Below are 18,190 nucleotides of genomic sequence, written 5' to 3'. Positions count from 1 at the left end.
TAGCAAGCAAGCTGAGATCTTAAAACTACATTCTCTACAGCAGTTCACCAAAGAAGATCATGGGCTAGCAATTATAATAGTTTGGCTTAGGATTATAGCACAGTTAAGATGGGTGCAGCGACAGATAAATATTGTTCTGGGCACGTTTTCGAGGTGGTCGGGCTTCTCATGCAGCCGCAGGCCAAGTAAAATGTTACCACAGCTGGCTGTAAGCCCCCTCACTCGTCATGCTTTAAGGTGCAAGTGGAATTGTGAGACCTGTATCTGGGCCCGGCTGCCGGCTGTAATATTGGAGATGGTCCAGCAGGCCTCCTTTTTGATCGACTCCTTGGGATTGCTCAGCAGATGCAGCAGACAGGGCAGCGCCGAGCAGTTCAGTATCACCTGTGGTGTGGTAGAGGGGTGTGCACGGAGGGGACGAGAGGGCAGTTTGTGAACAAAGGACAAGGGAAGCATCGTCATAACATGGCGCGCTGTCTCAAGCAGTCAAGCGTCATGTTGGATCCGCGTTCCCCTGCTCCGTCTTGTGCCCCGTTCATAATCTGTCTGGACTCACGGACTGTCACATCATAAGCTGTCCGGACTCACGGACTGTCACATCATAATCTGTCTGGACTCACGGACTGTCACATCATAATCTGTCTGGACTCACGGACTGTCACATCATAATCTGTCTGGACTCACGGACTGTCACATCATAATCTGTCTGGACTCACGGACTGTCACATCATAATCTGTCTGGACTCACGGACTGTCACATCATAATCTGTCTGGACTCACGGACTGTCACATCATAATCTGTCTGGACTCAAGGACTGTCACATCATAATCTGTCTGGACTCACGGACTGTCACATCATAATCTGTCTGGACTCACGGACTGTCACATCATAATCTGTCTGGACTCACGGACTGTCACATCATAATCTGTCTGGACTCACGGACTGTCACATCAAAAGCTGTTCAGACTGGCGGACTGTCACGTCATTACCTGTCTGGACTCAGACCGTCCCTGTCACGCCTCGATTCTATTCATGGGCCTCTACGCACCAATAAACTTTTTTTTAAATGAAAGCTACTCTAGAAGCACAGGAAAATAAAAATTAAACATAAATATAATTATCTTGTACTTTGGACTAATCTATATAGTTGTGAAAATGTGCAAGGAAATGAATAGTTTTGCGAAACAAAATCTAAGCATCTGCAACAGTTTCGGTTTCCCACAGCCTTGCGGGCAATCACCACTCCACAGAACACAGGTTGGGAACTACTAAATTCAAGCAACTTATTCTCAAGTTAACTTGGATACAATTGAGATTATAACCACTATTCATAACATAACCAAATCTCTTTGGTTCTTTCGGTAAAGTCACGTAGAAAAATAATAATAGATCACGACGTTTCGATCGCCACACAAGCGATCGTCCTCAGGTGGGATAGAAAGAAAGAACCAAAGAGTATGGATTCCTGCAGTCACGAAAGCCTCAAATCAACATAACTAATGTTTACTTCTTGTCTACAGCTCTCTATCCACGGAAAAAAAGAAAATCTCAATCTCCCGAACCAGCATCTCCCTACATGCCGGCAAGACATTTCCTGGCGGGCAACTCCCAAGAGCATTCGCCGGCCACATGAACGGCACGACGACCACAAGTCGACAAACTCTGGCCTCGGTCAATCTACCTAGACATGAATATTCAGAGCGGATGGTTTTTGTTGGGTTTGTGTCACCGGCGCAGTCGGACGTACTCCCCCCCCCCACCTACCTGTGTCTGCACGTCATCTCCCGTCACGATGTTTCCGACAGCGCGCAGGGCGGGGGACACCACCTTCACGTCCGTGTGCCTGAGCGAGACATAACGGTGGGGGGGGAGCAGGCGGACTCAACGTGGCACTTCACCATCATGTGCTGCTTTGAACAAAAACATTGTTACGGCATTTTATTGTGTAGTTTGCTTCCCCCCAATGTCATCCCACATCTTCAAAATGTCATGAGAAAATACTGTTTCAAGGTAAAACAAAAACAGTACCGAGAAATAAGAATCGGAGACGAGAGCAAGAATTAGAGGAATCAGAGCTCATTGCTTTCCAAGAAAAACCATCCTCCAAGGGATTTGCGCAGTGCGACAAACCAGGGTGGAGAGCTCAAAATCACAAACAAATCAAACGAGACCGAGAAAAACGGACTCTGGCGGTGAAGCAGAAATGGGCGAGGTTCGCGCAAACAGTACAACCATCATGCTCACGAGGGACGTGACAACTGGCTCGACAACCGTTGGAAAAAAAACACAAACTCGTTACCGCACGATGCCGAGTTGGTCACACACACAGCTGGAAGAGGCCTGACAATGTGACCGTAATTGCGCAACCGATCTGAAAGGGCCTTTCACAGCGAGCATGATGGCAAGCATCAAATTTCAACAACTGTGCAGTACAAAGTAAATTCGTTGGCGACAGACTTCACAAGGAAAACCCTCACATTTTACAAACCCCATCACTCGCCCAACTCCCCACAGCGAACCAGACGCCTCCCTCAAAAGCCATCTCAACCGAGTACGTAACATAATGACAGAAAAAAAACCTAAAATAATGCAACTTATTCATCCGTAACATACACAAGTTTATGTTTTAAGTGCCGGCACTGATTTATTTCCTTCGAGGGTAGCTGCCGGAGCAGGCGATCATTACCGTTAAGCGTAAAAAAATGGAGAAACAAAAGCAGAAATGACAGCAGCTCTGGTTTAAAAAAATAAAAGGAAAAGAGAGACCAAGAGACAGAGCCAGAAAAGAGATATTAATGAAGACAAAGAGAGAGGCCAAGGGAACAACATTCTCCAGTTTTCGTCTCTTATAAAATACCAATTCGTATTTAAATTCAAATTGGCATAACACCTCAATAAGTTTAACACGTAGGTTTTCGCAGCCAATTTTATCCACAGAGCTTTTTTTTTAGGCTTAGATCTCGTAAATATAAATGTGTCAGTAAACCTGCCACCACCCTACACAGCCAATTACGAAGGTTCGTCACGTAAAGAAAACATGCCAATTCGTTACTCGTTCAATAGACCCACAACATTTACAATTTGAGTACGACGTTTCGCCGGTAATAACAACCAGCATCATCAGGCGACAGCCAAAGTTGGTATTTGGCCGAACAGGCAAATGTCTAATGCACACGTATATTACAATATTTTATGCGTGGTGCATACGCATGTGCACATATTTGTGTGTGCATCTGCACATGGTTTCCCGTACACTTTGTACAAGCGATTCCGCTTGGGAATGTCTCACAACATTGCTACAATGCAGAGCATCCCCTATCCTCATCTCCAAAGAATTTCTGACACAAGCCTCAGAATCCACAGACATACTGGAGGCTCCCTTAACGGACAAGATGTCACAGCTTGTTCCGCATCATTTATTTATCCCAAAGGATTAATTTCCGTATTATTTGCTAAAATCTTAAATAATAGATCGTCGCACATTTCAGCCTACGTACCCGTGAGCGCAGCAATCAATTTCAAATCGATAAACTGTTACGCAAACCACCCGCTAATTGTGATTTTACAACTAAAATATCACGATTGGCAATTCAAGGCACAGTCTGGTCTACAAGCCAGGGTCTGTGTATGAATAGAGGCGGCAGGAACTGCGCTTTGGAAATCCTTTTCATCCGAGCCGAGATGCCGCGTTCTCGCAGGAACGCCATGTCCCAGCCGCTCCCTCCGCATCCCGCTTTGTCTCGCTCCACGGCACCCCTATAGCGTCACCTTAGTTCAACCCTGATCAATGCGCAACGCACATCAAAGTAGCAACCCGGTCAGGGACATTTTTTAAATAAAATAAAAACCTTCCAGGGTAAATAAATAATGAAGTGCGCCGCCAGCATGCTCGACTATTTTACTTAAAGGCGGGCCAGTCTGCTCACGTTCTCCCATCCAACTTCCAGTCTATAGGAAACAACCCCTATGCCCTACACCACACAGAAGGGCTCCCCCACCCTGCAAGCTGTCAACTAATCAATGGACAAGAAGGCTCAACAAGAGAACCGTGGCGTAGCGCGAGTGATTTCTACGAGGGCAAATTGCATCTAACAAAGATGTAACGCTCAGTCGCAGAATAATATCGTAAGTATTTAGAGTGACAAAGAGCTGTACAAGCACATGAACAACTTTAGTCGCTTACCTCGATATCAGATTTCAAGTGTGACCTTTAAAAGATTACCTTCTAGAGAGCGAGACTATTTAGCAACAATGAGCACTTTTTTTCCAGGGAACAGCAGTAGGTGAGACACAGGGTGAGCGTTGTGAAAATGTCTTCTACCTATTATTATTGTCGTCAACTCTCGATAACCCAGAGTAAATGGGGGTCATGGGGCAGAGGGGTGGCCCAGGTGAAACTAAAACAAGGTTCAAGTGAAACACGTGTAAACGAGGCTGCATACTACCGCTTCCTAAAGCAATGGGTTTACAGGCACGTGGGCACTGGGTCATTGACCCTTGTGGGCAGTGGGGAACTGCTACACACAGAACTCGCGTGAGCAGGTTAAAAAAGTGCTAATGAGTGCAGTTAATCCGCGACCCGTGTTAATCCGCTCACAAATAGTGAAGACTTAACTGTATTATTAACTACAGTAAAATCTTGGATTGCGAGCATAATTCGTTCCGGAAACGTGTTCGTAATCCAAAGCACTCGTATATCAAAGCGAATTTCCCCATAAGAAACAATGGAAACTCAGATAATTCGTTCCACAACCCAAAAATACTGTATTCATATAAAAATGATTAATACAAAATACCTTTTTATATTTTTATTATTTACATTTAATAAAAGTAATCAAATTAATTAATTAAATTTAATCGTGGCTGGTGTGAGTGAGACGAGAGAGGAGAGGAGGGTTATTGTGTAGGACGACTTTCACTTGCAGTACAGTTACTAAAGAACAGTCACTACACTTGGACACAAAATAAAAAATGCTTTACGCACACACTCGTGGTCACAACACTATAGTAAACAGTATACTGTACGCTCGCACGGATGTTGACTATACGAGTGAGGCACGCCGACTGAGACCGAGCATGGGAGACGATTACCCACAATCCCGCAGCGAAAGAGAGAAGAACCATCGGCTCAGTTGTGATCACGTGACGCTCGGCGGACAAAGCATATACTGTACGTACCTACAGTACTCGTATTGCAAGACCTCGCTTGTTTATCAAATACATTTTTATTTAAAAAATCTGCTCGTCTTGCAAAACACTCGCAGACCAAGTTACTCGAAATCCAAGGTTTTACTGTATTATTCCATCCCATTGTCTTTTGCCAAGCATGTATAAGCTTCCTTAATTCAATAAACACGTAACATTTTACACATTACACCTTCAAGACAACTGTGTTTCTGGTCATTTTACGTTCGTGATGAAATGGTAAAAAAATAATCGTATACACACGTGTTGCATAACGCTCTCAAATGTGCAATTGTGCTCAGAATTATTTAGCTGACGGGACAAAGCACGTTTGAATATATGCAACCAGTGCTATTTTCGCTCTGCTTTGTCTTTTTAAGGATTGGGCAAACCTCTGACCAATTGGCCAGTTTTCTATCGGGCAAGTCCCAAATAGAGCAACAGCTTCATACAGCAGGTTCGTCCACATTGGATCATCGTTATGGGCAATCGTGACAGTACTACAGACCGACAGCCAGAGCGATTGCATTCACGCTTTCAAACAGATTTGTAAAGAGTAAAAAATTATGCATCACATGGTGGGGGGTGTGGGGGTGGGGGGAGCAGTGGAAACTCACATGAGCAGCTCAACGAGGCGACGGCACACGCCCGAGTCGATCACCGCCTGGATCTTGTCGTTGGGGCCATCTGACAGGTAGCTGAGCGCCCAGCAGGCGTCCGCCAGGATGTCCGTGTCGGTGCTGTACAGCAGGCGTGACAGCACGTTCAGGCACGGAGACACCTGGGGGAGGGGAGGACGCACGAGGAGGGTAATAAGCACGAGTGTGCACGAACACAGGCAGACGTCGCCTGTGGGTGCACACTGCAGCAATGGTTTGTACATGCACGGACGGTCGTTTTGTCGGTCCACTGCTGGTTGACGGCTGCCCCACACTGTGTAGGTTGTGGGGGGGGGGGAGGTTGGTGAAAGTGGGGTACACATAAATGTGGGAGCACCCATCCAAGCACTAGGCAGGCTCAACCGCGCTCAGTGTCCCGAGATCTAATGAGATGGGGGAACATTCCAGGTGATTTGGCCATCGGCAATGGTTTGAAATTATATTCATAGCAATAACAATTGTCTACAATTGGTCTTCACGGAAACAAATGGCCTTTTTTGTTAAGAAAACCTGGGCATAGCACAGTGCCCGGAAGTTCGAGGGCAACACCGTGTTGGCACGCAAGCGAAACTGCATCCGGCAGGCGGCACCGTCACCTTGGCAAAGTCGGGCGGGGGGTTCTTTCCACGGCAGAGGTTGGAGAGCGCCCACACTGCGTTCCGCGTCATTGTCAGGCGGTTCGACTTGGTGAGCAGCCTGCGTGGAGAGAGGCAGAACCAAGTTCGGTTCACACTTCCGCTTTTTTTACCCTTTCGGCTTCTTCAGGATCGGAATCTTTATTTATGCCGGAGGAATCCGCTAAGCTACGAATCTCTTATTGACATTCGATGTCCAGTACGGGCACGAGGTCAGAAAGTTTCAACAACAATACAAAAACACGAAAGAAAGCGGATACCAGAGTTAACGCTGCGATCACTTCAAGTGACCTCTCATCCACACAGTAAGAGGGTGGCAGCACTCTCTCACCCAGTATGCCACAGTAATGCGTGTAGCAAACCCACACCTTTCATTTTCAAAAGTCGGCATTTTTCCAATTTTAGCGCAGAACCAAATGTAACTCCAAGTATTTTGTGTGCGGTCATTAGCGAACGCTCTCCGTACTCGTTATTGACTCCATTTTGCTAGCAGGACAAATGATAAAATCGCCTGCCTTTGTCGTTGTGCCTTCACCACCGGTTCCCCACCACACCTCGCTACTCTCGCCTTGCACTGAAGCTGAAGGTAGAACCCTATGCAGCAACGTCACTCAAAATCTGCTTCAGACAAGAGGTCTCGAACTGTTGTAGCCTTGCGTTGGTTCTCTGTTGTCGCCCCCTCGGCGTGGAACTATCCCTTTGCACATCCGCAACATCAAATGCACCGACTTTCAAGAAACAACTAAAGGCCTATCTGTTTGGTCAGGCTTGCAAGCAGCCCTGAGAATGGCTCCACGCCTCTAAGTTTTTGACTTGTCTGCAAAACCTGGTGAGTTATAAATGTCATTATTATTAACAGACGGCCACAATCAACTTCTTTCGTACGGCTGAAGTAGTCGCCGCGCGACGCCTCCGTCGTATTTGTGGATGGGGCGTTGTGTTTTTATAAAATCACACGGAGGGGTAGCAGGGGCAACCGTTCGTCGCACTCACTGCAGCAACGGCGCGAGGATGCCACACTCGAGGACGTAGTCGCGGCACTCGGGGCTGTCTCCGGCGATGTTTCCCAGCGCCCACACGGCCTGCGGCAAGGGGCGGTGGGGACAGTGCGGGGAGGAATGATGTCTCCCGATTTACATTTGTTCACTCATCCATGGCATTCCTCTCTTTTTCTCTTTCACTGCAATTCTGAGAATATTTTTTTTGTATTTGCATACTTTTAGCATTCGTTCCAAGTTTTTTTGTTGTTGTCGGTGTACGTACTTCTGATCCAAGATGCGGCTGGTCTATGTAATAATTTGAAACTTTCCTCTCAGGCACACTGGGTGTGCTGATTTTGATTATTAAATGCTGTTTAAACTCGACTTGGGTTAAAACCCACCATCAGTAACTGTGGCCGACCTATAGTGATGATATATGGCCTATATTTTTATGCTATCTACAAAGAATCACCACACAGGAAAACACTTATTGCGGTGACACTCGACGACCTTTAAAAAGGCACTCAACCTAAACACTTCCTCCGCTAGGTTGGAATTCTTAGTTACTGCCACTTGAGGGAGGACGTAAGACAACACTTGCAGTAAGAGATTCGAGAGCAATGTTTCCCCACCCATTGGGGAACAAAAACACAGTAATGGGAATGAGAGCAAACACACTTGAGCATCCCAAGTTGTTTCTGCAGAGTAGAAAAACGTGAGGTGCTGGTCTAAATCGCATTGTGTGGTTAATGAAACCCTGCTTTGTGCTGTGAGAATTCCAGGAATGACAGCGAGGCAACATTAGGACACTGGATTAGCGCAAAAGCAGTCTGCACTGTTGCTCATAGCCAGACGCAGAGGACAGTCCATTAGCGAAACTATAAATGTCAAACATTCATCAAGTTATGTGATGAGGTTAATGGTCAGGTAAACACCTAGTCATTGACCACCCATGAATGAGGAACAGCTAATAATTAAAACTGCATTTGGTAAATATTTTAAAATACATTTCCCAACACAGGCTTAGAGGCCACCAATATTGGATATATATTTTCACTGCCTTGCTGATGAATGGCAAGCAATAGCAATGTGCAGTGAGCAGCAAGTGCCACCGAATGCAGTAAGCACTAAGCGAGCCTGTGGAGTGGCGAGTACGCCAAGCGCTAAACGAGCAAGCGTGGTGGGAGGCAAATGCAGGAGTACGTGGTGAGTAACAAGCGATCGCACGTGCGGTGAGCGAGCAGTCCATGTGTTTGGGGTTATAATCGCTCGCCGCGCCTCGTGAATTACAGGAGAGGCCGTGAATCGCGATTGTCAACGCGCCGGTCTGAGGTTGCGGGCATGGCAGGCAGGCGTAGGAAACGCACAAGCCACATTCTCTGGGCTCCAACCCCTAGTAAGTTCATCGAGACAAAGCCGACGACAGGTGAACCCTGCCCTACCTGCTCCTGCACGTCCTCAAAGTCAGAGGAGAGCAGCGTGATGAAGATGGGCACGGCGCCGGCCGTGATCACCACCCGTGTCTGCGTCGACGTCCCCGAGGCGATGTTGGTCAGCGCCCACGCAGCCTCGAACTGCGGGCGACACCGGAGTGGACGCGACAACGTTGTGAACGGCCCTCTCACCTCGTGTACGGCAAGCCGGCACAGCCCCTGCAACGACTTGCTCACGCCACTGCTGCTGGCAGAAGGGCCATCTGCTGGAGGGAACTTTTAGAGAGCCCCCCTCAAGAGGGTACCCCAAACTTTACCCCCACCAAATACGTCCAGCCGATCGACTAACTTTAGTGTACCCATTACACTTCTGATTTGTAAAGCCAAACATTGGGTGTGCAGAAAAAATATACTTTAAATGACGCCTAAATTATAAAAAGAATCAACCCAATAAATAAAATGTTCTTGTAATAGTCAGAGTAAGGTTTTTGTGGCCCTGCCCGACGAGTTTGGATCCTTGCTAATGAGAAAAAGTTAATCAGGCGTGCTCTGCTGACATCAATGCGGCATTACTGCAATACGTTTTAATGCATCACTACAGCAATGCCATTGCAGTACGTGCGACAAAGGTTTAAAGTTTTCATCTCATGACTGAAGTGTCAAACTCAAGTTGGCAAGCCTGGGACAGACCATAGTTTAAGTGTCTACAAAAACCAACATGTTTTTTGGGTGCACCTTTCTTTAAGCACGATAAAATCCCTATTTTCTCCTCCTAAATTCGATAGAATGCCAAATACCCTAAATCATTGTAAATTGCTAATAGTTATTTACGTGACCGCCACAGGCTGTGTAGAGAGTACATCTCGGGTCCACAATAAAGTGGAGCAGCTGTCTACTCCATACAGACCTCAAGTTATATTTGTTATACAATGTATTGTTGTCCTGCGTGTGGGAGGAAACCAGAGTACCGAGAGAAAGAGCACACACACAGGGATAACACTCAGAAAGAAGGCTACTCAAACATGATACAAATCCAATTGCTCTAGTGCCATCTCCTGGTCACCTTGCAGAGCAATGGGTTTTTGGAAGTCTCGGCAAAGGTGCATGACCCACCATGCCGTGCCTCCAAAGCATTTGGGGATCACGGCGATGTGAAGGTACAGGTGCAGACCCGTAACTACTTGCTTATGCCTCCACTCGTCGACGCATGAGAGAGAATCCCTGGAGGGAATTTTGGTCGACTCTTCATGTTGGCCAGGTCTTCAAAGTGGTGGGATTCTCCACAAATTACCACACTACACATGGCCTGCTGAGCGACTGTGGCTTAACGATTTAAACTGCTTGGTGGACAGAGGACTCAAACAGGAGGATTTCTCCATAAATCTGGCTGTCGCCTGATGAGGCTGATTGTGGCAATTACCGGTGAAACGTCGTACTCGAATTGTAATTGTTGTGAGTTTACTCTCCAACACACCGGTGTGCTGAACCAGTAACAAATTGGAATATTTTTTTCACGTGACTGGCTGCGTCGGGTGGTGGCGGGTTTAACGACACATTCATATATATGTGATCTAACCCAAATAAAGATATTGGTCGCAAAAGCCTACATGTTAAACGGACAGAGGGTGGGGGGGGGATTTAAGAAGCTTGCACCACTGTTTCAACAGCCACGCCGGGAGACTGAACCAGCAACCTGTGTATTTGGAGGGTCCGGCGCGCTAGCCAGCTGCGCGCGATGGTGTGCACAACATGCACAGAGGAGGAATACGCGCGACTAACCTGCAGCGTGCAGTTTTCCCTCCTCTTGAGGAACTCAACGAAGCGAGGCACCACGCCGGGCGAGACGATTACCTCGTCGATCGGGGGGTTCGGCTCTGAGTTGTGTAGAGGGGGAAGGGGAACATGTCACACAAAGACCCCCGCCCGCCCCGTATAGCCTACGCAGGCTCAGGGCAAGCGCCGTTAAGCAAGCACCTATGAAGGCCGGAACGGTGCACGAGGTGGTGGTGTGGCCAGCACTACACCCGGCCACCTTTGTCTCCATCGTTTTAAAACGTATACACCACACCGAGTACTCATTTAAGGCAGAGTTGGCAACAGGGAGGCCCAGGGACTGGTTCAGCTGTCACTGACCACTGATGTTAGCCGTGGCCAGAAATCAAACTCGGGTCGCCAGGTTCGTAGCAGTGCGCTCACCCACCACTATGCCACTGCTCCCTGCACGTCTCTCACACACACGTACATGTCAAGATGCTATATACGCTGCTCCACTTTGCCGTTTCCTGCGTCATGTTTCTTTGCAGCAATGAGTGGAACGGCTGTGCGATTCTCATTTCAGAGGTTGCTTCTCAAGGAGAAGGACCATGGTCTGGAGTTCTAGCCTATCAGATGCTTTTCTGGTATAAAACGGTGTTAATGATGAACGTAGTCAATGTATTTGTCCCTTGATTTTATGAACATTTGTATTGGTAATAACCGATGTTGAGAATAGCAGCTTTATCTGTAAGTATGGGAGTCAACACTAAAAAGTTTCGTGGCTATTGGTCAAATATTTACATTTTATTGTACGTTAACAATTTATTTTTATCTTATTTATTTTAAATACATACTTTTAAACCCAAACAGTACTGTAAATAGTACTTTGTCAAAAAACCATGTAAGCGTTTCAATATTTATATCAGAGCAGTTTTAAATCACTTTTTAAAGAATAGTAAATGTAAAAAAAACATCTGGCAGAAAAGGATTTCAACTTGAGTTCACACAGAGAACATTTCCCATTTCCAAAGATGTTCTTGGTGACTGCTATTCCAGCATTGTAACAAAACATAAAATAGAACTACACTTCTCAGCCACTCCTCCCTCAATCCCAGGTCATGGAAACCACCTTGGTCTTGGAACCAAAACGTCAATGGACTTCACCTCCGGTTGCGATACGCTTACCTTTAGAGAGGAGCTTTCTGAACTTTTGCGTGGCGGCAAGCTGATGCTCGGGGTCGTCAGAAAAAATCATCTGCAGCATTTCAATCGTGATGACCGAAAACTCCTGAAATTAAAACGATGCAGCGGAATTACTACGTTACCTGCCGACCCACGGACATCATGTGGACAGGCATTACCATATGCATATATTCAAGGCGGCCAATGTAAAGAAGAATATGACCACATTATTAATGTGCTTTGTTCTTTATAAGTAACATTTGCTTGAGAATATGTCACGAGTTATAAGTGAAGCTTATAATCTCCTCGATTTTTGAGTTCATATTATTAAGTATGTATCACTATGGAGGAAAACATTACTACTAAACAATGGTAAAATTTCTCCTCCATTTTATCGTCTCACATTTTCACAGAGGCAACTTCTAAGCCAGGGATTCCCTCAACTATATTTTCCAGCGGGCCAAGTGGATGGATGCCATGGTGTAACATGACATCGGCACCTTGTATAGTCCGTAACATGTGACCACTTGATGATTTGTCACCTCTCCAGGTCTCTAACCTCCATTGTTTATCTTTGTTTCTTGTCTCAAGGCTAAATCCCATCTATGTTTTGCTCAACTTTCATCGCTATCATTTGTTTCTGTCTTGGCAGGCAACTCCAAAAGTCTTCACAGGCCACATTTGGTCATGAGCCGCCATTAGAAGAATCCTACTCTTTAAAAAAACCCTACTCTTAATAAAGTCACCACTCACTACGGAAGACACTTCAATGCCAGTGTCAACTTCTCTCCAATGGCTCATTATTTGAGTGCAACGCCACTATCACACGAGGGCACGTGACCCAATGAGGGGGCAGCGTGCCAGTTGGGTGGGGGGGCAGAAGGGAAGGGAGTCTTACCCCAGGTATGGTGGTGGTGACGGAGGGATCTTGGATTCCATTGTCCATGGAGACATCCTCATTGGGATTGTCCACATTTCTACGCTTGAACAGCTGACAGGGGAGAGAAACACATACGTCATCACAACCCTGACACTAAAAACTACAAGCACGACTGAACGTAGGCCAGATGACATGCTTCGCTGTTGGTTTCAGCTTATGTGGGAATACAGGTTTCATTGGGTAAATACCCTACAGTAAAGTCAAAGGATGGTATGGGCCAGTCTCATCACATAACACAAACTTTTACATGAGATTTTACATTAAAATTGCATCACTTGAAAGCAGTGGTCTTCAATTATTTTCGGAGAGGGGCCACTTTCGCCGATAAGACATCAGTGTGAAGACCGCCACACATTTGAAACCATTGGGTTTGACAGCACAATGATGGGGGGTGTTGACAGATGTATATTCTCGGGGGCCGCACGTTAGTGACCGCATTCAAGAACACCAGGGGCCGACGAGCCTTGCAATGAAGAACACTGCTCTGAAGAAAAGTTGACACTACAAAATGCGGCGTCCCAAGTAAATTACATCACTGTGTCCATCTTGCACATGGGATGACAAACCCCAGCGGGGGACAAGGGCGCACACAAGCTTGCACCTGCTGCTCGCGCTTTTGCTTGCGCAGCTGAATGCCCTCCTCCTCACGCCGTCGCCGCATCTCCTGCGGATTCAGCGCCTTGTTTTTGTAGCTTCTCATCCGATAGTTCTCCTTGGCTGGGCTCGCCATTATGTCTGTGGGAAACAGCACCAACACACACCACAGCGGTCAGCTACAGGGATTCAGACAGCTCCGCCAGATGAAAATCAAGTCATAATCATTCATCGGTCGGCGGTCACTTTGTGTCGTTAATTGTTACAGACGCAATGCAGCAGTTTTGTTCGATAACAATTCTGTTAGTATTACGTCGGTTTATTAATCACACATTTAAACTATAACCTGACCTTATCCCAGGAAAGAAAACTATACAGATTAAGTAATACAAATGCATGCACACCTCATCATGACAGGATCATTTCTTTCGTCACTTAAGTATGCCTCTTAATCCACAATAGGGACACATTTATTCCCCGCAATGAGTGATAGTCACATGTCAATCAAACCAAACTAAGTAACAAACTAAATTGAATAGGGGTTTTATGCAATCATTGGTGACTAAACTGAAACCATGAACTCGTTGCACTTAAGAATCCGATTTCATCAAGTGTGGCTGGAATATAATTGGAACCCAAAAACACACTGGTGCCGGTTCAGTCTTTAGTCACCATCCAGAGTCTATATTTTTAGGCAGCACACAGTGGCCACATGTATCAATCACTGCTGCACAGAAATGTAAATTTAACTACATTCAAAAATATAATTAGAGCAGATTGTTCTGTAAGCATTTTATCTGTTTTCAAGACAGGGCCCATAAAATCCTGGTTCTGAAAACCAGGTGCAGTACATTAAAAAGAAGTCGAATACGTAACAGCGTGCATAATTTGTCTGGTTTTTCCCCCCTGATGTTACATATTCCACGCTTAGTAGCTTTAACTGAAGTTGCTCGCACAAAGGAAATGCGCGCAGCACCACCATTATATGCACAACAAAAAAAATCTCCCCACAAAACCCCAAATAAAAAACAAAAGGGGCAATTAGAATGTCAAAGCAAGGAAATTAACACATTTTCTCCATTGTAAGGGGCACTTTTCAACTCCACAGTACAGTAAGCAGATGACGCGGGGTTACGATTAACGACTGATGTTTTCCTTTGCCCCTTGTGATGCATGTGGAGAACGTATGCTAATGGCGGTGCGGCTGACTATATACTCGTATGTGCAGGGATGTGAATTTACGGAAATGTTCAAATTTAATCGTCATATAGATTATTTTGACAAATCTTAAAAATGTAATCGGCAGCCTTTTGCCAGTCCAACTCTTAATTTAGGCTCCCCAACGCCATGTGGGTTATGGGGGTTGTCAGAACATAACACACTTTACCAAGCTGGTCAGTGCGGGTTGGTCAAAAGGGGGGGGAGGCAGTGCAGGATGTGAAACTGGGGTCACCAGCTTCTTGGCACAGTGTGCGGGGGGGCACTGCGTAACCACTTCCGTATAAACATACGCGAATCAGGAACCATCCCATCGTACTGTACGTATCTTGAGTATACAAATAGATTTAATCTTTACATTGCTATTGTTCCGTCTAGTGCCGTCCCGATTGGGCGGTGACATGGACAAGCGGCAGTGTCTTCGCCGCTTGTTACAGAGGTTCACGGTTCAATTCTAGCCGGTGCCATGATTATCACTGCGGGTGTAATAACCTAAATAATACTAAGCGCCATCTGCTTTAGGCCTCGGCAAAATGAGGTAATTTACCCTTTTTACCGGGTAAAAGGGTTAAGGTAAAGGGTAAAGATGTCGACATGCCAAGGGGTAAGGTAAAGGGTAGGGTAAAGGTAGCTCGGAAGAATTACCCGGTAGGGTAAAGGTAGCGCGAAGTATTACCCGGTAAATACGGTTCCTTGTTTACCGCTAAAAGCTCCGTGGCGCAGTCCTTGGCCTCCATTTAATAAGTACAATTAAAAAAACTTTTTTTAAACACGCTTTTATTAAATGTACTAGTAATGGCAGAACTCCACGACTCCAAGAAGTGGCCCCGAAGCTTACAGCCAACGTCAGTTAGGCGTGGACAATTAGACCCAAGCCGAAACATAACATATAAAAAATTATGTAAAAATAAATATATTTTTTATGATAGAATATAGTATTGTCATCAGTATGACATAAGTATACCAAGTTTGCAGTCGATACCATATTGGGAAGTGGGTTAAAATTGAGTTACAAAATTTGAGGATACGACAACGACAACAACAAGCGTGTAAAATTGGAATCATTGAGAGTATTCTATATGAATAAAGCACTCTACCTAGCATTTACCGTTATAAACCTTTTTCACGTGTAGTTCCCTAGTAATTACCCTGTAATCGGGTAATTTGTATGGGGTAAGGGTAAAAGGTAGGGTAAAGGTAGGCTCGTTGCTTTTTACCTTACCTGCTAAAAGGTAAAAAGTAGGGTAGAGAGATTGTATTGTGGTAAGGGTAAAAGGTAGGGTAAAACTAGGCTCGTTGTTTTTACTTTTTAACTTTTACCTTACCTTGCCGAGGCCTAATCTGCTTCATTGGCATTCTCAACAGTAGGCCATTTGTGTGTGCTGGCGTTAGGGTACACATTGTCCAAGATAGAAAGTCACCTGCAAAACTACTCAATTAGGATTGTACATAGTAAAAGTCGCCAGCTACTGGCAACCTGATGCTCCATGTCACTCTTGAAAGTGAGACTCCTGCTGGTCTCTTAAGTTGTCACCTGATTAAAACGAAAGAAACTTGAAACTAAAAACTGTTTCCACAAGGTTGGCGGTGCAGCACCTTCCTGTATTTATCTTCATTCTCTGCCAGTCTCACGGTATTGTTGTTAATCTGCATCCCTGGCCATTTGCTCATGTCATCTGCCCATCGCTTTCTTGGCCTTTCTTGGGATATGTCTGACCAGGTGTACATCGTTTTATGACCGGACTTTTCTAGACAACCTCCAGATTTCACAGGTTCTCAAGTGGACATCCAGAATAAACCCCTCAAACAGAATGCCTCCTAGCTTAGACATTACTCCATGATACGAGTGCACCATAAACTTTATCAGAACATCAAGGCTGATGCGCACATCTTCATAAATGGCCGTGAAATCCAAACAAAGAGCGTAAAGAAGTAGACCACTGTGGTGGTCTGTGCTACTTCAACCGCGGAAAATTAAAACGACACTCCTGAAGCCCCACATTGTGGCTGGTCGACCTCGACATTGGCAATAAGCTCCTGAATATAACGCCATACACGCAAGAAGGGAACGATTCAGTCTCATTGGGCACACCTTGCCCCGGCATCCAAGCTTGCTAACCTCCATGACGAGAGGTTTAAACTAAACTCTCCATTTTCTGCCATGCGGAGCACTTATGCTAAGGGTCCAGCATTTTGGTCAATTGCATTTATAATGGAAACTTAAAAAGTGTTTGGTCCGCGTTGCTTGGTGGGGGGGGGGGGCAAGTAAAATGTCACAAAGACCTCTGACATACTACTAGCTGATTCTGACAGCCAAATCTGGGCAACAACCCATAATTAAACTGGAGTCTCAAGTGTAGAAAGTTGATGATATGACCCTCGTGAATGAATGCATTAAAAACATGCGAAAAATTATATATTTTTTACGCAATAATGAAAATCAGTTTGTACTGCAATGAACGCCTGTGCACTGAGCCATCTGAGAAAGTGCACCACCACTTAGAGTGGATAAGATGTAATTGAATGTATCCCAGAAGTATATGCCATGTTATTTTTCCAGAGGGCATTCTCTAATGTGGGGCAATAGCCCACTTTTTTCTGCAATACATTTTGAAATTTCAGCCTCGTGACATGATGCAAAATAGTACGCCAAAAAATAACTGTAAAAAACGCACGCAAACAAAAAAATTAAACCCACACAGATTCATGCGACGCACACAGAGGTATGGTTTCACTTGGCTCGGCTGACCCTTTTTATAGCTCAACATCACACGGGCATCTCTACCATGCAGCGTAAATAACGCATCTCTGAACTAGAGCAGCTGACAGCACAAGCGCGTCAGGGTCAGGCTAGGCTATTTAATGCACAGCGACTTGTAATAAATAGTGCGTCAGGTATTTGGGGCCGGTGATGCGAGTACGAAACGAATCGTGGAGACATGGAAAGGAAGGTTCACACGTGCTTTTCCCCTTCGTTCAGGCCCACACAGGGCCTCAGCAATGTGTACCGGTTACATTGCACAACAGAAAGAGAAACGAATCGCTTAGTTATCTGTATCGGAGACGATCCGTAAAATGCTATATCGGCTCAATACTGCTCAACATCAGAACCGGCGAGTTGTACATTATTTCACTCTAAATTGAAAAATTATTGGGAAAAAATCATGGTTATGGCTGTGAGCTTCACATCCGCAAGCAATTTACACATTGTAGCAAATTAACTTTCGCACAACTCATATTGTGGCCGTAATGGGTCACTGTGAAGTAAAAATTTTAACAATGTGCTCCTGAGAAGCCATATCCAAGTTTTCTAAACTTGCCTTAATAAAGGCAGAGGAAAATCTGAACGACATTATTTCGTGGATTGTTATTGACAGCTCAGCAACAATGCAAGTAAAGGACTTCAAACCCCATTGAACAATTGGAAAACAAATGCATGCATGACTATATACATGTAATCCTATATGAGCGCTGAGATGTCAAGATGTTATCTCCTTCGGCTGGTATGCAGGAAGATCGTGGATTCAATCCAGACCCTGACACCTGCATATTTGGAGTCGGCATGTTCTCCCAATGGTTGCGTTGGATTTTTCTTCGAGTCCTCCAAAT

At 45.4% G+C, this 18,190-nt stretch overlaps 1 protein-coding gene across 3 annotated transcripts in view; it reads right to left on the bottom strand.

Annotated features, from left to right (window-relative positions):
- The window catches only part of KPNA5 (karyopherin subunit alpha 5), a 39,217-nt gene that overhangs the window by 14,167 nt on the left and 6,860 nt on the right, over nucleotides 1-18,190 (bottom strand). For all 3 annotated transcript variants that reach the window (XM_078618413.1, XM_078618414.1, XM_078618415.1), the window contains exons 2-11: nucleotides 13,371-13,504; nucleotides 12,728-12,820; nucleotides 11,833-11,935; nucleotides 10,672-10,766; nucleotides 8,902-9,033; nucleotides 7,473-7,561; nucleotides 6,441-6,540; nucleotides 5,803-5,966; nucleotides 1,766-1,844; nucleotides 259-384 (exon numbers count right to left, since the gene is read on the bottom strand). In XM_078618413.1, coding sequence (XP_078474539.1) covers nucleotides 259-384; nucleotides 1,766-1,844; nucleotides 5,803-5,966; nucleotides 6,441-6,540; nucleotides 7,473-7,561; nucleotides 8,902-9,033; nucleotides 10,672-10,766; nucleotides 11,833-11,935; nucleotides 12,728-12,820; nucleotides 13,371-13,504 — 1,115 coding nt within the window. The remainder of the gene's footprint in view (nucleotides 1-258; nucleotides 385-1,765; nucleotides 1,845-5,802; nucleotides 5,967-6,440; nucleotides 6,541-7,472; nucleotides 7,562-8,901; nucleotides 9,034-10,671; nucleotides 10,767-11,832; nucleotides 11,936-12,727; nucleotides 12,821-13,370; nucleotides 13,505-18,190) is intronic.

This window comes from Lampetra planeri, chromosome 57 (assembly GCF_965212315.1).
Source record: "Lampetra planeri chromosome 57, kcLamPlan1.2.h2, whole genome shotgun sequence".
NCBI lineage: Eukaryota > Metazoa > Chordata > Hyperoartia > Petromyzontiformes > Petromyzontidae > Lampetra > Lampetra planeri.
The sequence above is the reverse complement of the archived record's forward strand: the minus strand, read 5'-3'. Positions and strand labels throughout refer to the sequence as shown.